Below are 24,921 nucleotides of genomic sequence, written 5' to 3'. Positions count from 1 at the left end.
GTTGTATCCTAAGGGCCCCTGTTAGCTACTAGAACTATTTCCTTATCTCAGCTGTGCTAACCTTGGGTAGCTACTGGCTGTGAAGCAGCTAGAAATTGTTGACAAAATGGAATACGCATGTCTGGTCTTGACGGGTTTTTGGTCAGTGTGTAGAGAGCACACTCTGGGGCTGCTGTCACATACTCTGCCAGTCACCTGACTCCTCGCCAGATCTTCCACAGATGTTCTCACTGCACCAACATAGATGTCTATTGTTATTTCGTGCACCACAGGGTATCCCAGGGATCTTACAGGGTTGGTAGGTATGACTCCAGATCTATGTAAAACTTGTCCCTTCCGGAATGACACCTAGAGGACAGTCAAGGTATACAAAGTCATCTCAAGTGGCACTAACACACCCATGAATGTGCCACTGATTCAAGTGCTCAAACTTCCTTGACGATGCTGGAAGCAGAGTCACCTTGTGCTCTCATTTAGGTTTTAAACTTGGAGCTGAATCCAATCCAAAAAGTTAGGTGAGACAAATCCCAACCAGCTGTGATGAGCTGCAGTCCTACTATCTATTTGTATTTTTAGAGGTAAGCACAAAGTAGAACTTATACTCCAAGTGGAAATTTCATAAAATAGCTTGCCAATCAGGAATCAGATAATGGTTCTACTGAACTGAACCCATGTTGGGTTGAGTCTATGCTGTTAGTATGGATCTGTCTCTGTTTCACTGTTAGGTGCAATTTCTCTAAGTCTCACTCTATAGAGTCTATATGCACTATTTAGTGAATGTAGGTTAGAGCTCTTCTGCAACAGAAAACTGGCTCTTTCCCCAAACAAGACATTGCAATAGTACTGTGGTTTCATCAGTTCGGAGCCCACTGACCTGGATGCAAGGATGAAACATGCCTATCTCCTGCTCTGTCCTCGTGGCCCAATACTCCAAAACTAGCTCAGCAGGCCTTGCACCTTTACTTGCCGCATATTGTCCCCTGCCCTTGCATGCGGCATAGACACTCTCTACCATGTAGAAGCATAAATATCACAGGCTGTAAGGGAATTCTTGGCTGTGTTATAAAGAAATATGAACTCTTAGATAAATCTTTAAAACTATTACAGTATTTCCAGTCTAGTGAAGGGCCACAGGAAGGCAGGAGGATCCCAGAAACTTGTGTCTGGAATGCAGGAATCTTGCTTGTAGCTGATGGGGACATAAACGCAGTTACATCCCAGGGGGATGTAACCAAAGTCCCTGATAGTTTCATTCAAAATAAATAAATAAACAATAAGCCCTTAAAGGCAGTCTATATTGAGATCTATGAGAACTGAGGATGTCACACGCAGTTGTGGAACAGATAAGTTGTAGTGAATAGCACACACGATGCACTGGAAGAAGCCCTGGGTACACAGATACACAAGCCTGTGGCGGAGGTACCAGTCCGGGGATCACTCCAAATGCTAAGCAGTATTGGCACGGCCAGCTTTGACAGAACAGGCCTAGCCATGAACAGAGTTAACATATGACACTGTGGCATGTTTAGCATGAAGACCAGAGGTCACTCCCTAGGGTAAACGAATTTAGTGTGCAGATGTAAGCAAAGGCAATAGAGGTGTAGCTACTGACTCCTAAAATAGACAAAGCAGCCAAGCAACTGTGTATCCATTCATATACAAATTAATAGACAGTGACTTCAGCAGAATTTGTAAGAATAGAAAGTAATGCATGTTCTGCAAAATGTAAAAAAAAAAAAAAAATTATTTGGAGTATTTATTTCAACCTTACGTAAGAAGATGGGCTTGTATCATTCCTCTGTGAAGACAATCTTTCCTTCTGCTATTACTCTCTTCCAAGAGGACTGCTTCAGGTTCCAAAGCATAGGCATCTTGTAGGTTTTTATATTCTGGAGTGCCTGAGACTTCGCCTTTGGGTAGGCAGATATGACACAGAAACTATGGAAGAAACACTTCCTGCTGGCATGGCATCTGGAGGCCGGGCAGAATACGCAAGGTCGTTAAAACATTAGGCATGTGGCTTTAGTTAGGCACATGAATCTCCCCTTAGGTGTCAGATATTGCCTGGAATTGGAACTCCTTGTGAACAGAACAACATTTCAGTTGTTTTATCAAATCCATTGGCATATGGTATGTTGGACATGTCTTTTTGTTCCTTGCAGTGTCTCTGAGTCAAATGAGTAACTTCATTGTGCGTGAGCCTAATATTTCATCAAAAAAGGAAGAACATTTGAAGGTAATGGGTAGAAGGGTGATCTCTCTTGAGGATAAGTGACTATATGTATCCCTCTGGTTTTTCATTTGCCAGCTTTATGATGGTTACAGTTCTGAATAAGTACCTCCTAAATTCTAATCTTGGATCCTTTCCTTCTAACTCTTACATTCATATTCTGTCTATAAGAGACTATCTTAATGGAGAACAGTGATGGATTGAGGGACCTTGGGGACAGTCTGTGTAACACTGAAAATTTTTTTCAAAGCTCCTTTAACCTCCTGGTTCCTCAGACAATAAATGAAGGGGTTGAGCATGGGGGTTGCAATACTGTACACAACTGACACCAGCTTGTTTAAGTCAAAAGGGTGGATTCTCTTGGGCCGCGCGTACATGAACAAGGTGGCTGAAAAGAAGACAGTGACAACAGTGAGGTGAGAAGCACAGGTGGAGAAGGCTTTCTTCCTGCCCTCAGTTGTGGGGATGTGCAGGATGGTGCTGATGATGCATGTATAGGAGATGATAGTGACTGAGAGTGGAACCAGCAAGATAAACAAGGCCACAATGAAATCTACTATTTCAGCCGTTGTCATGTCAGCACATGACATGTTCAGCAACGGGCTGATGTCACAGAAGAAGTGGTTGATGACATTAGAACCACAGAAAGGCAGCCGAGAGATGAAAATTATTTTCAGCATGGAGGCCAGGAAGCCAGTGAGCCAGGAGCATATAGCTAGTTGCATGCAGAATCGGTGGTTCATGATAACCAGATAGCGCAGGGGGTTGCAGATGGCCACATAACGATCATAGGCCATGACCGCAAGGAGGACACACTCAGTGCAAAGAAGGGAGCTGAAGAAGTAAAGCTGGGTCATGCAGCCTACAAAAGATATGTTCTTGCTTTCAACCAGAAAATTCAGTAGCAGTTTGGGGACAGTGACTGAGATGTACCAAGCCTCCAAGAAGGAGAGGTTGCTGAGAAAGAAATACATGGGCTTGTGAAGGTGATGGTTCATCTTTATCAGGATAATGATGAGCATATTTTCCAAGATTGTCAGCATGTAGGCCACTAGGAATATCACAAAGAGCAACATCTGAAGCTCCATAATTGTTGGGAATCCCAAGAGGACGAATTCCTGGAAATTTGTGCTGTTTTCCTGCTTCATGGCAAGGGCCATAGCATCAAGCTTCAGAGGAAAAGTAAAGAGAATAAAAGAGAAAAAAAATGTGGAAGATTTTTAAAAACGAAGAAACAGTGAGACAAACTGCAGAAGAAGAAAAAGGAAAAATACAGTAAGTTAGAAAGGAAAAATGAGAAAGAATGATAAAAAGAAAAAAAAATGAGAGGGAGAAAAAGAAGAACATCATTATTACATTCAGATTATATACTGTTCTGAAGATATACAAACATGCATAGGAAGGTATTTTGATATATGGTTCATAATTAGAGAACTAGGTTATTGCTGGAATGCATAGGAGTTGGATATCTAAAGAGAGATCAGGCTCTTTGGGGGCATGTACTACAAAAGTTCGTGTTTTAAAATAGGCCATTATATTTTGCATTTTCTAGGTAATTTTTCTGAAGGAACACATAACAGCTGGATGCCCAGTTCTCTTTGAGTTTTAAGACATTTTGGATATCCAGAATGCATCTGCGTGACTTGGGTAACTGGGCTCAGTTTTGCAAAGCCAAGACATTCCCATGCTGTCTGCAGAGTAGAGTTCAGTCCCACTATATTTTCCTGGCATATAAAGCCTGAGATAGTCACCAAAAGAAATAAGTACTTCCAGAGGGTAATAATCATTCTAAATAAAGCTCTTGGAGAAGATGAAGCACCTTTTGGAAGAATGTGTTTCTCAGGCTGTGCCTCTTTCCCCCCCCCCCCCACCCCCCCACCCCACTCACAGTTTTCTCTTTCCATTTGTACATCTATCAACCTTTTCCATAATTTTACTTGAGCCTGTTTTCACATATTAGTCTCAATATCTACAAACCAAGTTGAAAAGATAAAAACATACAACAACTACCGAAGTGGAGAATGCATACTTCTCTCCTTTAACTGCACCATCCTCTCATCTCTCTAAGACAAGAAAAGCTTTTCCATCCTGATTTAAAATTCTACTCATGTTATGTCATGTTAAACAAACAAACAAACAGAACCCCCTCACACACAAATATCATTAGAGAAAAGAACATGATAAAAACAGGTCTTCAGTAATGGAAGAATTTCTCTCTACATAAAATATTTCCTTGACACAGCAACTCCAGTCTAGAAATTATTCACTTAAAACCTTTGGTAGCTTCAGAAGCAGTAATACAAACCATGACTGAAGACACATAACCTGCAAACTCATATAGCTTTGTAACTGTATTACTATCAGTCTTTATTAACCATGAGGAATTCCGCATATCTAAGCAGAATCAGAAAATTAATTTTGGAATCTTCCACAGGAAAAAAAATGTAAGACTTGGTAAAGCAGAAATGAATAGAACATGAATTGCAGCATTTTCTCTTAGTCAGTGCAAAATATATTATTAACCATTTTTTCTCTACACTACATGTTTTCAGTACTTCATGTCCTGGCCAAGATTAATTCTATCTACAAAACTGGGGATATGTGGGTGTTTTAAATTTCAAAATATTCATCTTACATGTCAGCAAATTCTCTACGTAAATAATTGCAAGAGAGTAATAACGATTCTCCTAAGTCAAATATCATGCTTACATTTTTGTCTCTCTTGAACTAGAGTATATACCTGAACTGGCTCAAAATGAAAAGACTATATTGAGAAGCTAGAATTTATGGGAGAGGGTATATGAGACATATACAGGCAGTTACAAGTATTATTGCTCTCGTCTAAAGAAAAAGGTCTAAAATAGCTCAGCTGGATCATTATAGCCATGTCCATTTCTCTCTTGCTTGACTCTAAAGTGAATGTCAGCAGTCAGCTCAGATGTCTAAATCTGTTGTTCACTGTAGGTCAGATGTATGCTTTAGGTGTTCAAACATCAGTGGATTAATTCCTCCATGGAGGGAGATTACTATCCTACAAAAGTTCCTGAAGAAGGATAACAGTGAAAAGCTTCCTTTTCTTCTTACCTTCACACCAGTTCAGCAGTTCTGTGGTCACACTCACGGACTGGTTTAATTAAAACTACCTAACCCAAATCCAGCAGCTGTCATAGTTCTGAAAAGCATGCAGATGTGGTTGCTTCCTACCTGTTCGTAAAAAAGTAGTACAGTGTAAGATAATTACTCATGGGATCTCAGTGTTTACTTTGTATAACTTATGTATCCAAGACGGAAATGCAAGAAGGTTAATTTTAGCTTTTTGAGGTTCTCTCTGCAGCACCTGCAGGGCGTGAATCAAAGCAATAGTCTAACTCAGCTGCTATGAATCATTTTCTAGCAGTGACTATTCCTCATTACCTACTAATGGTTCTTCTTATGATCAAACTACCAACAAAGGTGCCTCAGGAAGCTACCAAGAACTATGTAGTATGAACCTTTTTCTGAGTAGTTATCTGTGATTGTGCCTACATGATCAAATCAAATCCTTTGCAAGACATTCATCTTTCTGGAGAGAAGGCAGAATACGCTAACACATCTGAAATACCAGTAGGCATCTGTATTTCTGTAAGGGAAACCCATTCTTGCAAAAGACCCAACCTGTCTGTTAGTCCATAACCTCTTGGGAAATTTTTTTTTTGGGGGGGGAAGGGGGTGGTGGTGCGGCAGGAGGATCTTCTCTTTCGCTGAACAAAGTAGCTCTCCTTTAGGCCAGGCCAAAATGCAACTCCATGGCTAGTTTGTTCTAATTAATGCTCACCATAGGTAGTATGCACAACCACAGATAGTTTCTCTGGCCTGCAAATTCCTCAAGCACTATATGATCAGTCTCTGTTCCTTCACACTCCTTCACAGGCTATACAGCATATAACATCATGTTATAAAATCATCACTCAGACAAGTTCATTACAAGTCTGTCATTATTTGGGCATTTGAAACAGAAAAAAAAACTGGGGAAAAGGAAATCCTCAGGACCACATGGAGCCCTTGGAGCCCATGGTACCTTGTAATGTAAACACAACCAGTCATCAGGCTATAACCATGCAGAATGGATGTCAAAGACGTATCCCAGGAGACAAGGGATTTCAAAGGTCTGGAGGAAATCTAGTAATCAATGGAGTGAGCTGGATGCATCCAGAAGTTAATTCTGTACATGCATTAGAGTTATTTGACAGCCAAGAACCTTCCTGAAATCTAAAATCTGAATTCCTAATATTCCTTTAAAATTCCACAGACATTTCTGGGTTATATTCTTCAGATCTGAGATGAAGATCTATTTTGCTTACTCAGAGAATGAGATTCATACAGTCTATAAAAAAAGCTGGGTTTAGTGTGGTTTTTGTGTGTCTGTGAATTAGTCATCCAGGCTTCCCTCATCAATGGAGAGAATCGGAATCACCAGGGAGTGTTTCATTCCACCTATCACAGATGTCATCTGAGGATGGGATCAGTCAATCTCTGGAGGTACCTATTCTTCTTCTTAATTGTAGAATTAATCTAGACAATTAGCTTAGATTAGTTACCCAGTTTTATGACGGCTATATTAGGTGACATGACTCCTGTCCTTAGCAGAAGTTTAATGCCTCTGTTAATTTGGCAAGAAGAGTAAATCTTATCAAAGACCAGATTAGGCAATTAAAGTATGCGACTACAGTAGCTCAAAGTCACCTGGGAGCACAAGTCACTCTAGTCTAAGCAGTGTTGTTCATCTTGTCATAAAGATTCCACCAAATATAACCTTTGTGGGAGGACGCCATCTTGCCTGTAGACATCTACATCTACACTAGTCAGCTGGGCTCCTTGATAAATAATAGAGAAAAATAGGAATCGCTAACAAAACTCACCTGCTATTTAAACCAAGATGCAATCTGTAGGATGAAAGACGTTACATCCTAGTAGTGTCTGTTTTTGTGTGTTGGCTGCAGAGAGCCTAGGAACCCAGCTCAGATATGTACATAGCCCAAGACACTTCTCAGCTGTAAAATGCAGATACAGAAAATGTCCAAACTGCCTTTGAGGACTGCATATACTTGGGAGAAAACTGATGGTATTTTGTCAGTGTGAACTGAACTGAGATAGCTCAGAACCAACATCCTCTGGGATGAAGCAGTGAAGACCACAGTATAAATCATGTATCCCAAAGCCACAATAATTATTTTCTGTGTAATTATTCAAAACTGTGAAAAATAATGATTATGTGCCATACTCCAGTCATGTTACTATAGCACGATACTGATGATATGTATTATGATGTCCGGGGAGGGGTATGAAGTCATGTGTTTTCCTGGAATAAAGGTTTGAACTTGTTTTTGTCCACATGATGCTGGTGAGGCTGCACTTGGACTATTGTGTCCAGTGTTGGACTCCTCCAGTTCATGGATAATGTGGATAAACTCGAGAGGTTCTTACTAAGGCCTAGTAAGATGGTGAGGTGTGTCCTAGAGTGCATACACTATGACAAGAGGTTGAGGTAATTGGGCTTATTTAATATGGTAAACAGGAGGCTATTGGGTAATCTAGCAGAAGACTACAGTTACAGAGACAGTAATGTCAAACTATTCTTGGCCATGGCAGATACTATTACAAGGGACAAAGACAACAATTTGCTACTGAGTAGTTGCAAATTGGACATTACGAGAAACTTCTTCACTGAGAAGGCAGCACAGCACTGAAACAGGTTACCAGAGAAGTTATAGCATGTCTGTCCTTGGAAGTTTCCAACTCTCAGCTAGACAAAACCACCACTAACATGACCTAGAGATGGTGACAGTTGTGCTGTGAATGGATTAGGGATATTCAAAGGTCCCTGACAAACAACATTTTTTTGAGTCTATGATCCCATGATCCTAAATGGCACCAAACATCTCTGTGTGGAGAACTGAACTGAGCTCCAGTTGCCTAAATAAATCTGAGCTGAATGGGTCTCTCTAAGCCATTGAATGTATTGCCTAGATGTCCATGAAGTGTAGTGGGAATATAGACACCTAGGTCATAGGTAGAAACCTACTCAGCAGATAGCTAGAGTGAGATTCAGTTGCCTAAACATCAGTGTCTATTGCCATTTGAGATGTCACAGGCTTTTCCACCTGGCATCCAAATCAAAGAACCATAGAAAAATTTAGTTGGAGGAATGGAGTTTGACCTCAGAGGTCTTTAGTTCACCCTCCAGCATGTATTTCACAGTCAAGTCAGGTTGTTCAGGGCCTTGTCTAGTCAAGCTTTGAAAATCTCAAAGGATGGAGATTTCAAAACCTCTCTGGAATTCTGCTGCAGTGCTTCGTCACTCTGATGGTGGTTGGTTTGTTTGGAATATCTGTTCTGAACTTAACTTGCTGCAACTTGAGCCTTTGCTTCTTATCTTTTCAGCTGTGCACATCTAAGAACAGCGTGGCTCCATCTTCTCCGTAATTCCCTTCAAATAGTGGCAGACTGCAATTAAGTCCCTCCTTAGCCTTCTCTTCTCCATGCTTAAAAAGTTAGTTCCCTCAGCTTCCCCTTTTACACCACGGGCCCCAGCCCCCTTACAATATTGGCAGCCCTCTGCTGGACTCTGTACAGGTTGTCTTTCTTGTAGTGGGAAACCCAAAACTGGACACAAGTTTCACAAGTGCCAAATAGAGAGGAAGGATCTTTTCCTTGGACCTTAGCTGGCTTGCTAATACAGCACAGGATGCAGCTGGCATTCTTCACTGAAGCGACACACTGATACCTTGTGTTAACTTTTTGTCTGCCAGGACCACCAGGTCCTTTACTGCAGAACTGTTGCCTAGTCAGTCAGTGCCCAACTTATACAGAAATGTTGGGTTATTCTTTCCCAGGTGCAGAATTTTGCATTTGTCTTTGTTGAACTTCTTGAAGTTCCTCTTGGCCTTCCTTCAGAATGTTACTCTAGAAAACGTTGGGTCCAGTGTCAAATCTGCTGTCTCCCTGTGGGTACCTTGGATACCTTATGGCATCAGAAATGCCATTAGATGTCTAGGTTTAGACAACCGACTCCTCCCTTAGTGATTGTATCTCCTCATGTAACATAGTAGGAGCATAGAAAAACTATACTTGAAAATCAAGATCCTCATATAGCATTTAAAATGGAAATTCACCTATGTAAATTAACTCCCTTCCCCATAAGTAAAGGTTCATTCTCTAAACTTCAGCTACTTCACAAAATCCTATTTGAACTTAAGGGAGAAAAAAAGGAACTTCCAGGAGATTGTTCACTTTCTGCTATGACAAGTATCTGAAATGACTGAGATTATCTGAATTCCAGAAGTTCCCATCCTATTTTAATCCCTGTGGAGAAAGGTGACATTACCTATTTTATGCCTCCAATTCTTTGAATCCTAGTTTCATGTGAAGTTAGATCAACCTCAGAATGCAATTGTGTTCTTTAATGCAGACCAAAGTACATTAAGAGGAGGAGATGATTTTTATTGCCTTCTTTACTGCTCAGGAATGATGTGTGATGTGTTCGTTAGATAACATCTTCTTTTGCATCCACTTTACGTTTGCATTCACTGATTTTAGCTTAACATGCAAGTTGACTCAGGAAAAGTAATCCATAAACACTGATGTCTAAGCAAAACCATGGTCTTCATTTTTTTCCAGTGCAATAGTTTTATCAGACATTCCTAAGATTGAGGTAAATTCAGGTGCTTATAGTGAGTTATGCGCAATAAAAATTCCAAAGACTGGGCAATTCTCTTCTACACAAGACCTTCCATAAAGTGTCTTTTACGTCCTGTTTCCTCAAGCAGTAAATGAATGGATTTAGTATTGGACTAACTAGTGCAGTCAATAGTCCTCTCAGTGCAGAAGACATGTACTTGTATTATCTGGAGAAGTCAGTCTCCACAGCTACACCTTGCAGGCAATAGAGAGAGAGATCAAAAGATCTAACGAGTGGCTCATCTCAGGGTTTTAAGATGAAATGGACTTCATTCTTCAATTACTTCTTTCTTCCCATTGTCTACAGATTGAGTCTAAACCATCGTCAACCTAGATTAGAAGTGTAGGATTCTGTTGCCGGAGCATTGTTATCTGGTGCCAACCGTAATTTCTCCAGGGTATCTGATGCATCCATTTGGAGTGCTATAAGTGGCATGGGAATTATGGGACTCCTGTATTCATCTGCAGAAATATCCAGAGGCCAGGCAGGATCATCTGCAAAACCTAAAGTGATCTTAGAAGCATCATTAGGGTACTTCCAACTGTCTGTAGAAGGCCTCATCTACTTCCTCTTCCTGATCAGGTGGCCTGTAGCAAACACCCACGACAATGTCACCCATGCTAGTCTGCCCTTTAATCCTGACCCATAAGCTCTCAACCCACTCATTGCCCACCTGTGGCTAGGGTATACCGCTAGTATACCACTAGTTCCTGGTCTCCAGCTAGACTTTATACCATTGATCAGAACCCTCTGAGCTCAGTCCTTCAGCCAGTTCTCAGTCCACCTTGCTCTCTGTTCATCTAGCCTGTATTCATCAGCTCGCCCATGAGGATGTTATGGGAGACAGTGTCAAAAGCTTTCCTGAAGTCAAGGCAGCCAACATCCACTGCTCTCCCCTCTTCTACACAGGCAGTCATTCCATCATTGAAGGCTATCAGGCTGGAATATAGAAAATGTCCTACTCAGGACACTTCTAGTTTATTGTTAGCCTATAAGTGCATGCAACTTTGACAGATAAGTTGCTTCACTTATTCGTGCATTAGTTTCTGCATAAGTAAAAGGGAATGATTGTACTGGCCTTTGAAAATGACTTGGGTTTCTACCCAGTCATAGCTGCCTTTTATTAAATATCATGGCACTGTAGGCATGAAAGACACCATTCAGATGGGAGATCCAGCTCCCTCCAGGTGTCTACAAACTCAAAGTGACATTCAACACAAAGACTGAGATACCTACATTCAGGTGACTGTACTGCAAGTGTCCACGTGTGAGCTAGGTGTCTGAACTCCTATTACACTCAACAGGGACACAGTCAGTAGAAAGAAAAGAGTCTAGGACGTGTGCAAAAAAAGTTGTCTAGGTAGTTGTCTAGTTGCAGGGCTAATCTCAAACTGATTTTCACCCTAAAATATGGGTGTCTTCATTTGCGAGCTCCTTTACTTATTCAACGGCTAAAGTAAAGCAGCTGTATCCCAGCCACCTATGTGTGTCTACATGTTCACTTCAATTTTGTGCAGCTAGAAAAGTCACTTGGCAGAGAAGTTGAGTCTTTATTACCTTGATGGTATATCTTATTAGACATGGAGGGTAAATAAGTGTAAGCCAGGCAGACAGGGAGTTTTGGTTACAGTAAGAACTGAAGGTCAAAGTTGCCACAGCAATCTTTTTTTATTTATTTATTTTTTTTAATGGGAGGAAGTTCGTTTAGAGATCACAATTCTCAGAGAATTCTCAGTTTAGCTCAACTTTTATTTCAAAGTATAGGCAAATAAAAGTTATAAAGGAACGGTGAAGCACTATGGAAGGGAGCATAGACAAGTTTTCAGACAGGAGTGCATCCTCATTGTCAAATAACTTCAATTTCTGACTCAGTCCAAGAAAGCCTTGGTTAGTGTAAACATGCCTATATGCCTTGATGCTGAGTTACAGAACATGCAACTCATACACTCTGTTTCATGAAATGGAAACAACACTCTGTTGGGCTGTAACACAACCTTGTAACTGCTTCAGAGAGAAACCTCAAAGAGCCACAATGACACCACACTGAGCCCAGAGGAGGCCTGAGGAAAATATTATGTAATGTGGATTTCAGCAACCAACTTTATAGGGGACTAATCCTGTCCACTGTGGAGCTAAGTAACTTTGTACCAATTGGTCTGGGAGCCAGGGATCACTCTGTGGGGGGCATGTTATTAGTAGCATAGTTGTAGACATTGTATTCTTTTTATTGTTTGACTCACTAGTGACATACTGCCCATAGCTGGAACAGCAGATAAACATTTAGAGTTGTAGCAAATGGAATTAAAGTCATTGTATGGGAAAATGCAGAAGAATGTCGAGGAGATAGGCGATGGAAACTAGCTATACCATTGTGGAAGAATAGTTAAGTGAAAAGGGGCATGATCTCTTAGAAGTGAGCAATCCTGTCTTCACGATGGAGGGAGGATCCCACGGCTATGTGAACTGTCCTTGAACATTCCTAGACCATTACAAAAGGGGAAGGCAAGTAGTGGTAAACAAGTCAAGGAGGGGGCCGACAAGCCCCTCCACGTGAGCAGCAACTTTGCACCAATCATGTATTCACTTTAGGCGTGTGAACAGAGACTGTAAACCAATCATACAGCTATTGCTAGCACATGCTCTATCGCCTGTCTATATATACTCTGCGTAAGCTCTAATAAAGGGAGAACGACCATACTCATATTGAGACTCATTGTTACTCCGGGCCCGTCCCCCCACTCCGACATACCATTCTGTGGGAAAAGGAACATCAGCAGGGCATGCTGACCCATAGTCATGTGGCTGAGCATGTGCCAGTGTGCCGCTACACCTGGGCTTTGAACTGAGATTAGTGATGAGCTCAGTGTGCTCACTGTGCATGTGTATAGTACATAAAAACCTCATATAGTGCCCCTCCGGCATTCCTCGCCATGGACCGACACTCAGCAGTGCCAGGAATCTCCCGCTCCATTACTGCCTCAATCGGGAAATCTCTGGGGAACCCCCGCTCAGACACAGAGGTAGTAAATGCTCAATGTTGACCATAGTGTGCCTTATGTTTGTGTATCTGTCCCTGACGGGAGTCCAGGCATTGCCCCCACCATACCCTTACAATCATAAATAATCAGGTTTTGACATAGTACTTTAAGATGTCTGGAGACAAAAGTAGCAGGCTGAAATTCAGAAAAGATGGGTATTATTTCCAAGTCTGATTGTGACCCGTTAGTTCCCACACCCTCCTTCTGCTTCCCAGTGTCCTGTTTAATCACATAGTTCAATAATTCTTCTTCTAGGTTGTAAACAGGAACAAACAGGTGCACCAAGAGAATCCTGCAGGATATTCATTCATTTTACATGTGACCACTTGACTCCACTTTTATGCCTTATTTTTTCAATACCTTTCCCTTACCTCTTCTTTAACCTACTACTTTTAATTATTTCTCTTATACTTTCTGTCTCCTAGCAATAGAGTTTAGGAGTGAGCTTCTTCTCACTTCATTTTAGGCATGTAGAACATAGAAATCTATACTTAACCTCATGGTCTGTTTCTTTTAATAGTTAAGGGGGAAGAATTAGCATTTACAGTGCTTTGTCGTATCATTTTCAGTTGTATCATTTTCAGGTAGACAAATGAAGTAGGTCACATGAAGACTCTCTAGAATTCTCTAATTTTTTCCATCGACAGTAAATGTAGTCTAGATGAATGGCTCACCATGTAAAGTTAGGTGTAAGGAACCTTACTCTGAGTTACTGACTGATCCTGGGTTACTAGGGTCTAACAGCAAATACTGAAAAGCAGCAGATAACTCAAGGTTCTCTTTCTCAATCCAATCTTTCCTTCATTATTTGTGATCCACCCTAAAATCAGTTGTTACTCATTTAAGAGGAGGGAGAGGGAGGGGAGAGAGGGAGAGTGGGGGTGGCAGGGGGAGGGAGAGAGGGGGGGAGGGGAGGAGAGGGAAGAGATGCGGAGAGTCCATGTTCAAGCCTGGTTTGCCCAAGGGATGGACCGTAGAAGGTTACTGAGGATGGGCCAAACAAGGAATATATATGCTGCAGACAGCTTCCTGACAAAGCTTAGTGGGGCAGTGTGGCTGAAGCAACCTGATGAACTGAGTTAGTAAAGTCAGGCCAAAGCAATCAAATCAGTTAAGGTGAACAGAACAAGCTACAGACTGAGTTCTATGAAGTAGAATACCTGATAGAAGTTTTTCAGTATGAATAGACCCATTTGAATGCATAGACCATAATGAGATAATATCAGCAAACTAGGCAAGGGCAGTGCTGTAACATTATTTTTTAAGCCTCTCCTCTCTGCAGGACTTAATCCTCTGCTGCTGTCTGATTTCTCAGCCACACTCTATCTGCACCACTGTAAAACCAGTTTAACATGTGACAACAGACACCTCAGGAGGCATGGCAGAGCAGGTCTCTCACTCTCACTGTTTAGCAGAGATGAGCAAAGACCCCCCTCCCACAGGTTCTACAGTCCCAGTTTACTGCAACGTCCTCTCTGAGAGCTGGCTAATCATCTCCTCTGTCCATGGCTGTTCATTCTAGGCAGCTTCCCTATCCAATGTGTATGGAGACTGGAGACAAATTTCTCACCACCCTCAGAACAAGGAATGAGTGCATGATGCACAGAGAAGACCTGTGTCAGTCACTGGGAATAAGGAGTACCAAATACACTGCCTTAGGGGCCGGGATCGTATTAAGGTATGAAAATTTGGCTAATCTTGAAAAATCGGAGCTCCATCCAAATTACTTCCTTGTGCTAAGGTAAAACCTGTTCAGGATAGGGGGTTAATGGTAGTGGATCATGGCAAACTGGACTGTGTCTATATTGCCAGAATAGATTGCATTATTATTGCAGGGTGGCTCAATCAGCCTTAAGCATCAGATCAGCATGAATGGAGAAGGCTGGGATACACTATCAACTCAGATGGAAGAGACAGGATTAGTAAATTAAGGTGGATCAAACAGGCTGACATGCTAGGATAGTTTGGATGGAATGGGCCAGACCAGAGAGAAAGTATAGAGGTATAGGTCAGACACAAGGCCATGATGGATGGCACAGGGCAGGTGATGTTGGTCAGCATGACTGGACCATTAGATTAGATTTAACTGGGTAACACAAGAAGTGGCATAATACGGCTGGGCCATGCCAGGAATAAAATGGAGTAAGATGACCTTTATGGTTACTGTTACTTGCTGCCAACTGACTTCAAGACTCAGGACCACCTTCAGACCTGCTTAGCTCACAACATCCAGTCCAAAAGAAAGCTTGATGCTGCATATGACTAATTGCTAGGACTTAGCAGGGGTTCTTCATGGACCCTGTAAGCCTCTCTTACACAGTGTATATTCTCTGTCCTGCAGTGGAAGCTCTCCTTCTCCACAGCAACAGCCTGTAGCACATTTTATGTTCTGGAAACAGACTTCTGTCACATCAGCAGCAAACTCGAGACTGAGCTGAACAGACATGGACTATATATGGGTAATGAAATTAGACTAATCTTACAGCTTCTGCTCTCTACAGGGCTTTCCCCTCCTTGCCATCTGAATTCCTGGCCGTATCCTGTGCCGCCTTCAAATCTGCTTGGCTTTAACATCAGTTACTATAGGAGATTGATCACTGAGAGTCATTCTCCTCTGGTATTTAACAAAAGGAACTAAGTTATGCAGTCTGCATGTAGTTCAGTAGGTAGGATGATACTGGTGCTGCCACCAGTAAAGGAAACTCCAGCGCTTTGACTGAAATCTCAGTTTAGGGAGAGATTTTAGAAACCAGGTTCTGAGGACAGCTGGTGTGATCCATTCATACTGACCTCCTTTCCTGAAGTAGTCTGCCCATGGGGGGAGATGGTTAGTGTACATGTACTGTATCTCTGCCGTTTCTTTCAGCATGCTGGGAGAAATTGTCAAAGCAATGTGGCAGAACCAGACTGAAGCAGAGGGTTAATACAGAGAAATAAAAAATAATCATAATAATGCAGCAAAATGGAAAGGGTTAGCATATATGGAGCAGGTGACAGTCATGGGTCAGTACTGATGAACTGGGAACATGCCTGTGCTAGAGGAGAGCAGTGGTATAGGCTGACTTGTATGGCTTCTCCTCCCTGCAATACTCAGCCTATTGCTGCCATTTGAACTTTCAGCCATAGGCTGTGCCAGGCTCAGTCCTGCCTGACTTATGACACCCATGACAGGAGCTGCAGCAGCGGAAGCTTTTCATTCTGCTATGGAGAAGCGGTCTTTATTGCAAAAGAACCATATAACTGAATTTTGACCACACACACCTCCCCCAAACTAAAGCAGCCACTCTGGCAGCTGGCCCTTCTCACTACTGTCTCTGCACTTAGCATCTCCAGCTGCATCCTGTAGGAGCTGAAGATAAACTTTCCTCCTCCACTGGAAAAAGGATAGCAGACAATACAGACAGTATTGTACTGTGGATGGACAGCAAATAAGGACAAGGAGCCTTCCCCAGTTCTCTCCAAACTCAGTGCTAATATCTGGGATCACAGCAATAGAGAACTTTTCTGTTGGGTGCTAAAAGGAAACTGAAATTGCTACACTCAAGCAGTCTCCCTGCTTTGGCTTAATTTGCTCATAGTGATAAGTAGAGAGTATGTATAAGTAGATTAGACCAGATACCTCTCTACATTACTGTGCAGGTTGGATGATGATGGCGTGAAACTGAAGCTGAACTGTTTTCAGGGACTGTTTTAGCATGAATAAAATAGGCCAGAACAATTAAATAAAAAATATGATATTACCTCTCCTATTTTTGTGTTCTCTTTTAAGTTGAACAGCCCTTAACCAGATATTCTCATATACACACACACAGCCTCTCTAAGCTCTCCAGTTTGAAGCAGCATTTCTGACAGATGGAATATCTCCCAGATATTCTTCACATGTGTAAGAATCACAGGCTGTGTCCTGTGAGCTGCTGCTCTGGGGACTGCTGACAAACAGCAGCAAGGTGGCAACCAAATCCGGTCAAAGCTGCAAACAGACAAACTAAATCCCATATGGTGTCCCCTTAACTAGAGGGCAAGACAGACCAAGCCAAGACAGTTCAAGTAGAATTTTCAAAAATAGCTCACGGAAGCAGACTGAAAGTTAGTTTCTCCCTGCCTTGAACACCTTCAGGAATCCTTGCTTTCTGATATGAATATTCTTTTTCTTGCCTCAGTATGAACAGATATTAACACATTGAAAATAAATTGTAAGTGAGAGCATAACACCAAATTTGAATGCATAATCAGGATTTGGGGGAACTTATTACCAACTGGGTAGATCTATCTTTCTCCTTTGGTATTTCTGACACCACAATGTCTCATGGTCCAAATTACATCTGTTTAATCAGAGATAGCTAGATGTTTGTCTTATTGTATTGGTGGGGCAAGTGCCGAGGTGACCTTCACTGGAATGAAGGCCCTGATCCTTGTAAATGTGACCTCATGACAGCAGAGCCCAAGTGCATGCTGCATGTGGGTAGCAGGTTTGGTCTGGAATAAGAGGTTGACTCCCCAGATAGTATAACTTTTAAGAGAGAACTTACTTTCAACTGTGCTCAGTTCACAATTATTTCCTGCCCCAGTCTGTTTTTTTTTTATCCTGTGTTTGAGAGTTCCACAGGATATTCTGGACCAGAACAATCTTTGCCACTCTGTGTGGCACCAGATGAGGTCAGCAGACGTGATTAATCATGGAGTGAGAAAATTAAATTCTTCAGGCCAGCTTTGCTGTGGCCTCATGCACAGTGAAAAGAACTCTATTTACTATTTCACTGTAAATCTACTCCTGAGGAAAAATCTTGAGCAGCTGGAAAATCTCTTATATCCATGGCAACCACCTGCCACACAATCCGGGCTGCTTGCAAGGGTAGAGGAGAAAATTAATTTTCGTATCAGACTTAGCAATACCATATCTGAACTCTGAGAGGAGAAAGAGACACAGATAACTTGTCCTTAGGGCTGGGCTCAAGCAGGGAAAGACTTTTCAGCTTGGGTTTCAAAATACATTCAGAAAACCAGGCTGACTTTGACTTCCCTATTCCTTTAATTGCTTTTGGAAACCATGTAGTTTAATGATCACTTGTAGCTGTGAAAATTGGCAATAATATCATAAATTCAAAGGGAAAGAGGACTCCCAGTGCTGAATGAGTGGATCAGTTCACAACAATTAAACAATGCCAGAGAACTGCCTTAGCCTAAGATGGTACAGACCAGTCATGACCTATCTTATTGCTCTCTTCCACCTTCTAAAAATAATTGACTACATGCAAGTGAACTATTGTGACTGGTTCCTGGCCAGTGCTATCTTCTGAACAATATCCAAGATCTGGAAGAGTGCTAGTTCACAGAAGACGATAGTATGTCAAGGATGCAGCAACACTGCAAAAGCAGAGACAATTTTGTTGCAGTGGACAGAAATAGTCAAGGGTGAACCTATAGTATAAACATAGCCACTATAGCCAAATTAACATATGGTATAAATAAATCGATGTGGTCTCATGAGGGCAAACAGGAGCCAGAAGACTATGGGCTATTAATTGCTGTTGTTCCTATGAAATGAGACACCAGGATGAAGTACTAAGGATTAATTCTGTTGCTTTCACTTGGATCATGTGTTTCATGGATAAAGCAAGCATTCTTACTGCCTGTAAGATGGGATCTGATATGAGTTTGCAGTCTCCACCCTATTCTGCCCTTTGCTGTGCATGTTTTTTTTTCCACATCCCAGGGAACTGGCTGCAGCCTCAGTGACAGGCAGGTCACTGAGATCTTGCAACTAGAAGTAGTCTTTGATAGAGAACAATAACCACATCTTTCCCTCACGAAATTCCTATTCTGGGGTAGCAACTCTGGAGGCTAATATATCTCTCATCTCTATGATAACCAACTGTGGCACTTTCCAGGCCACTGCTCCACTTGTTTCTTAAGGAGTCAGGTAACAGCTTGCTCTTCCCACCAGCATGAGCAAAACCAGGCCTGCACTACCACAAAAAAAAAAAAAAAAAAAAAAAAAGTCAGCCTAAGCTTCCACCAGAAAATATAGCTCTTGGAAGCCTGGGAGAGGTAAGTGGGAACCACAGTTGAAGAAGTTTCAAGCAGTGAGTTGCTATGGATGGACCAGGCCAGGTCATTGGGCATATGTGTGAACCACACCAGGCCCAGTCCGCAAGTAACTTATTCCTGTGACTTAGCACAAGCCATCCCAAGAGAAAGTGACAGACTAACTCTGTAAAGGCCCCATTCTACATGAACAGTTCTGGCAGCAGCAGATCATAGTTCCATACTGTTGGCAGTAATTTATAAGCTGCACCTGCAAACTATAGATTCAGTGGCTGAAGACTAAATTCCTGTTAACCAATGATAGTAGTTTCAGATGCAATATGAAGAAAAAAGAGATATGGACAGGCAGTCTGGGAATCACAGAATCACACAATTACAGAATCACAGAATGGTTGAGGTTGGAAGGGACCTCTGGAGATCATCTAGTCCAACCCCCCTGCTCAAGCAGGGTCACCTAGAGCACGTTGCACAGAATCGCATCCAGGCAGGTTTTGAATATCTGCAGAGAAGGAGACTCCACAACATCTCTGGGCAACCTGTTCCAGGGCTCTGTCACCCTCACAGTAAAGAAGTTTTTCCTCATGTTCAGATGGAACTCTCTGTGTTTCAGTTTGTGCCCATTGCCTCGCGTCCTGTCGCTGGGCGCCACTGAAAAGAGTCTGGCCCCATACTCTTGATACCCTCCCTTCAGATATTTGTACACATTGATAAGATCCCCTCTCAGCCTTCTCTTCTCCAGGCTAAACAGGCCCAGCTCTCTCAGCCTTTCCTCACAGGAGAGATGCTCCAGTCCCCTGATCATCTTTGTAGCCCTCCGTGGGACTCTCTCCAGTAGTGCCACATTCCCTCTTGTACTGGGGAGCCCAGAACTGGACACAGTACTCCAGATGTGGCCTCACCAGGACTCAGTAGAGGGGGAGGATCGCCTCCCTCGACCTGCAGGCAACACTCTTCCTGATGCACCCCAGGATACCATTGGCCTTCTTGGCCACAAGGGCACATTGCTGCCTCATGGTCAACTTGTTGCCAACCAGGACTCCCAGGTCCTTCTCCACAGAGCTGCTTTCCAGCAGGTCAGCCCCCAACCTGTACTGGTGCATGGGGTTATGCCTCCCTAGGTGCAGGACCATGCACTTCCCTTGTTGAACTTCATGAGGTTCCTCTCCGCCCACCTCTCCAGCCTGTCCAGGTCTCTCTGAATGGCAGCACAGCCCTCTGGGGTATCAGCCACTCCACCCAGTTCTGTATCATCTGCAAACCTGCTGAGGGTGCACTCTGGGCCTTCATCCAGGTCATTCACGAATCAGTTGAACAGGACTGGACCCAGTCCTGACCCCTGGGGAACACCGCTAGCTCCAGACTGCCAGCTAGACTCTGCAGCACTGATCACAACCCTCTGAGCTCTGCCATTCAGCCACTTCTCAATCCACCTCACCGTCCACTCATCTAACCCACACTTCCTGAGCTTGTCTATGAGGATGTTATGGAAGATAGTGTCAAATGCCCTGCTGAAGACAAGGTAGACAACATCGACTGCTCTCCCCTCATCTACCCAGCCAGGCATTCCATCACAGAAGGCTATCAGGTTGGTTAAGCATGATTTCCCCTTGGTGAAGCCATGCTGACTACCCCTGATCACCTTCTTTTCCTCCACATGCTTGGAGATGGCCTCCAGCATGAGCTGCTGCATCACCTTTCCGGGGATGGAAGTGAGGCTGACTGGCCTGTAGTTTCCTGGGTCCTCCTTCTTGCCCTTTTTGAAGACTGGGGTGACACTGGCTTTCTTCCAGTGCTCAGGCACCTCTCCTGTTCTCCATGACCTTTCTAAGATGATGGAGAGTGGCTTAGCAATAACATTCACCTGCTCCCTCAGCACTCGTGGGTGCATCCCATCGGGGAAATGGATCTGTGGGTGTCAAGTTTGCTTAAACAATCTCTACCCTGATCCTCCTCAACCAAGAGAAAGTCTTCCTTCCTCCAGACTTTCTCTCTTGCCTCCAGGGTCTGGGATTCCTGAGGGCGGGCCTGAACAGTAAAGACTGAAGCAAAGGTGGCGTTCAGTAACTCTGCCTTCTCTGTATCCTTCGTCACCAGGGCACCCACCCCATTCAGCAAAGGGCCCACATTTTCCCTAGTCTGCCTTTTGCTACTGATGTATTTGAAGAAGCCCTTCTTGTTGTCCTTGACATCCCTTGCCAGACTTAATTCCAAACGGGCCTTAGCCTTCCTCGTCTCATCCCTGCATACTCTGACAACGTTCCTATAGTCCTCCCAAGAGGCCTGTCCCCCTTTCCACATTCTGTATACTTCCTCCCTCTGTTTGAGTTTTGCCAGGAGCTTCTTGCTCATCCATGCAGGTCTCCTGCCTCCTTTGCTTGACTTCCTACTCATAGGGATGCACCGCTCTTGAGCTTGGAGGAAGTGATGTTTGAATATTAACCAGCTCTCTTGGACCCCCCTTCGTTCTAGGGCCCTAAGGCATGGGATTCCTCCAAGGAAGTCGCTGAAGAGGCCAAAGTTTGCTCTCCTCAAGTCCAGGGTTGCAATCCTACTTATTGCCCTGCCTCCTCCTCGCAGGATCCTCAACTCCACCATCTATCTCATAGTCACTGCAGCCTAGGCTGCCCCCAACCTTCACATCTCCAACCAGTCCTTCTTTGTTTGTTAGTACGAGGTCCAGCAGCACACCTCTCCTTGTTGGCTCCTCCACCACCTGTGTCAAGAAGTTGTCACCAATGCTCTGCAGGAACCTTCGGGACTGTTTGTGCCTAGCTGTGTTGTCTTTCCAGCAGATATCAGGGTATTTGAAGTCCCCCACGAGAACCAGGGCCTGGGTTCGTGAGACTACTTCCAGCTGTCTGTAGAAGGCCTCTTCGACTTCCTCTTCCTGATCAGGTGGCCTGTAGTAAACACCCACAACAGTGCCACCCATGCTAGCCTGCCCTTTAATCCTTCCCCATAAGCTCTCAACTCGCTCTTCATCCACCCCTAGGCACAGCTCAATACATTCCAGTTGCTCTCTCACATAAAGAGCAACTCCACCACCTCGCCTTCCTGGCCTGTCTTTCCTAAAAAGCATGTAGCCATCCATGACAGCACTCCAATCATGCAAGCTATCCCACCATGTCTCTGTAATTGCAATGAGATCATGGCCCTGCGACCGCACACAGATCTCCAATTCTTCCTGTTTGTTCCCCATGCTGCATGCATTGATGTACAGGGAAGGGAACCCTAAATATCTTAGGCCAGGGACCACACTGACTATAGGCTGGGCATTTCTTCTCAGCATTTTAATTTGCTTGACCATCTATATTTCATCTAGCCCCTGCCTTTCTCTGCCCAAAGGAATGAGTAGAGGTTTCACATGAGTAAATAAGTTGAACAGAGTGTATGTGCTATTGCATACACAGAACTTTATTCGTGAGAAGTGATCAGGGCCTTGAAAACATCCTTAGATGCCACCACAGAATGATAGAACCGGTAAGGCTGGAAAAGACCTGTGGAGACCATGTGGTCCAGCCCCCCCCACAGGTTCCTCAGGGTCTTGTTGATGAGCGAGTGGAGTTAACAGGACCGAAAAAGTCTGCCAACTGATATGCTCAAGGCTGCAGACTAGAAGAGGTAACAGGACTAAAGAACTCTGCCACCTGACAAGGCCACGGAATCTGCATGGACCCCCAGGGAGGGAAGAAACAATACGGAGGTATTGTGGTCTTGCCTCGCTAGCAGGGTCCTCCCAAGCAGACAAACAAAAGAGTCCTGTGATTGTGAAACTCACAAAAGTCAGCAAAAGCAGTGTTTGCCCAGAGCCCCAGCCATATAAAAAGAGACTTGGGAGGTAGGAGAGTTTGAGTAGGGACGGGAACGTGACCTGTTCATCCTCTCTGGCTGCACCGTGAGTATCCCCCTCCTCCGCTTTGCCTGGGATGCTGGGTTAAGGGAACTCCTCGAGGTTGAGAGTCCTCTCACTAGGAGAGTGAACAAGAAGGTCTTCCAGTAGGGATAAGCAGTGCTTCCAATTAATAGTGCAGTAATTGACGGTTTCGGGTTATCCTTTCTAAATTAGTAACTGATGGTTTTGTGTTATCCTTTCTAAACTAGTAATCGCATTATTTTAATGGATGTTACTAAGTCAAGAACTTGCATGAGGAGATAAACATTTTTTTTTTATTATTACATTATTGTCTCAGTTGTTGCTATCAAACATTCATAGTGTGACACCGAAGAGACACAGCCATTTGCTTGTTTGTGAGATGGCGAACAGATGCAGTGGTTAGCTTGTGAGGCAATGAACACAGACAGCTTTTCATTAGTTTCCTAGACAGGGAACAGACACAGTGGTTTGCTAGGCAGCAAACAGAGGCAGCCGTTTGCTTGTTCGTGAAGCAGCAAACACAGGCAGTGGTTCATTAGTTTGCTAGGCAACGAGCAGACGCAGCGGTTTGCTTGTTTGCGAGGTGGCGAAGAGACGTATCGGTTTGGTATTTTGCAAGGCAGTGAAGAGATGCAGCGGTTTAGGTAGTTCGCTATGCAGCGAACAGATGCAGTGCTTAGTTAGTTTGTGAGGCAGCCCACAGATGCAGCGCTTAGTTTGTTTGAGAGGCAGAGAACAGACTCAGCTGTCTGCTTGTTCGTGAGGCAGCAGTTTGTGAGGTGGCGAACAGACGCAGTGGTTTTCTTGGTTGCGAGGCAGGGAAGAGATGCAGCTGTTCCTTAGTTTGCGAGGCAGCAAGCAGACGTAGCAGTTTGCTTGGTCGCGAGGTGGAGAAGGAGCACTGTGCTTTGGTTGTTTGCGAGGCAGCGAAGAGACGCTGTGGTTTCCTTGGTCACCCGTTAGCGAAGAGACGCAGGGCTTAACTGCTTTGCCTAGCAGCGAACAGACGCAGTGGTTAGTTAGCTTGCGAGGCAACGAACAGAGGCAGTGGCTTGCTTGTTTGCAAGGCAGCCAACAGGCGTGGCTGTTTGCTTATTTGCGAGGCAATGAAGAGACGCAGCTGTTAACTACTTTGCCAAGCAGTGAACAGATGTGGCTTTTAGTTAGTTCGCGAGGTAGGGAGCATACGCAGCGGTTAGTTAATTTGCGAGGCAGCGAACAAGGCAGACGTTTGCTTATTTGCAAGGCAGTGAACAGGTGCAGCGGTTTGCTTGTTCGCCCGGTAGCCAAAAGACGCAGCAGTTAACTACTTTGCCAAGCGGCAAACACACGCAGAGGTCTGTTTGTTTCCGAGGCAAGGAACAGACACAGTGGTTTGCTAATTTGCGAGGTCATGAAGAGATGCAGTGCTTTGCTTCTTTGCGAGGCAGCGCACAGATGCAGCGGTTTGATTGTTCACAAGGCGGCGAACGGACGCAGCGGTTTGCTTGTTCGCGAGTCAGTCAACAGCCGCAGCGGTTACTTAGTTTGTGATTCAACGAAGAGACGCAGTGGTTTGCTTGTTTGCGAGTCAGTGAACCAACTGACGGGTGAGTGAAGAGTTAACAGGACTGAAGTTTGCCAACTGATGTGCAAAAGAACTGATACGCACAAGAACTGATGTGTGCAAAGCTGTTGAACAGAGGAGTTAACAGGACTAAAGAAGTCTACCAACTGATATGCGCAAGGACTGATATGCGCAAGGCTGCGGAATGGAAGAATTAACAAGACTGAAGAAGTTTGCCACCTGGAATCTGCACAGACCCCCAGGGAGGGAAGGAACAATACGGAGGTATTGTGGTCTTGCCTCGCTAGCAGGGTCCTCCCAAGCAGACAAACAAACAGTCCTGTGATTGTGAAACTCACAAAAGTCAGCAAAAGCATTGGTTGCCCAGAGCCCCAGCCATATAAAAAAAGACTTGGGAGGTAGGAGAGTTTGAGTAGGGTCAGGAACGTGACCTGTTCATCCTCTCCGGCT

The 24,921-nt window shown here is 43.8% G+C and overlaps 1 protein-coding gene across 1 annotated transcript; it reads right to left on the bottom strand.

The window, feature by feature from the left end:
* Positions 1-2,409: 2,409 nt before the first annotated feature.
* LOC106493900 (olfactory receptor 6B1-like) lies at positions 2,410-3,378 on the bottom strand. Its single transcript, XM_013954017.2, has one exon. The coding sequence runs from the start codon at positions 3,376-3,378 to the stop codon at positions 2,410-2,412; it is 969 nt and encodes a 322-aa protein (XP_013809471.2).
* Positions 3,379-24,921: the final 21,543 nt, after the last annotated feature.

This window comes from Apteryx mantelli, unplaced genomic scaffold, assembly GCF_036417845.1.
Source record: "Apteryx mantelli isolate bAptMan1 unplaced genomic scaffold, bAptMan1.hap1 HAP1_SCAFFOLD_58, whole genome shotgun sequence".
Lineage (NCBI taxonomy): Eukaryota > Metazoa > Chordata > Aves > Apterygiformes > Apterygidae > Apteryx > Apteryx mantelli.
The sequence above is the reverse complement of the archived record's forward strand: the minus strand, read 5'-3'. Positions and strand labels throughout refer to the sequence as shown.

Bases quoted from the DNA above. Each gene is read 5' to 3' on its own strand.
- LOC106493900 (XM_013954017.2), bottom strand. From the start codon at position 3,378: ATGAAGCAGGAAAACAGCACAAATTTCCAGGAATTCGTCCTCTTGGGA.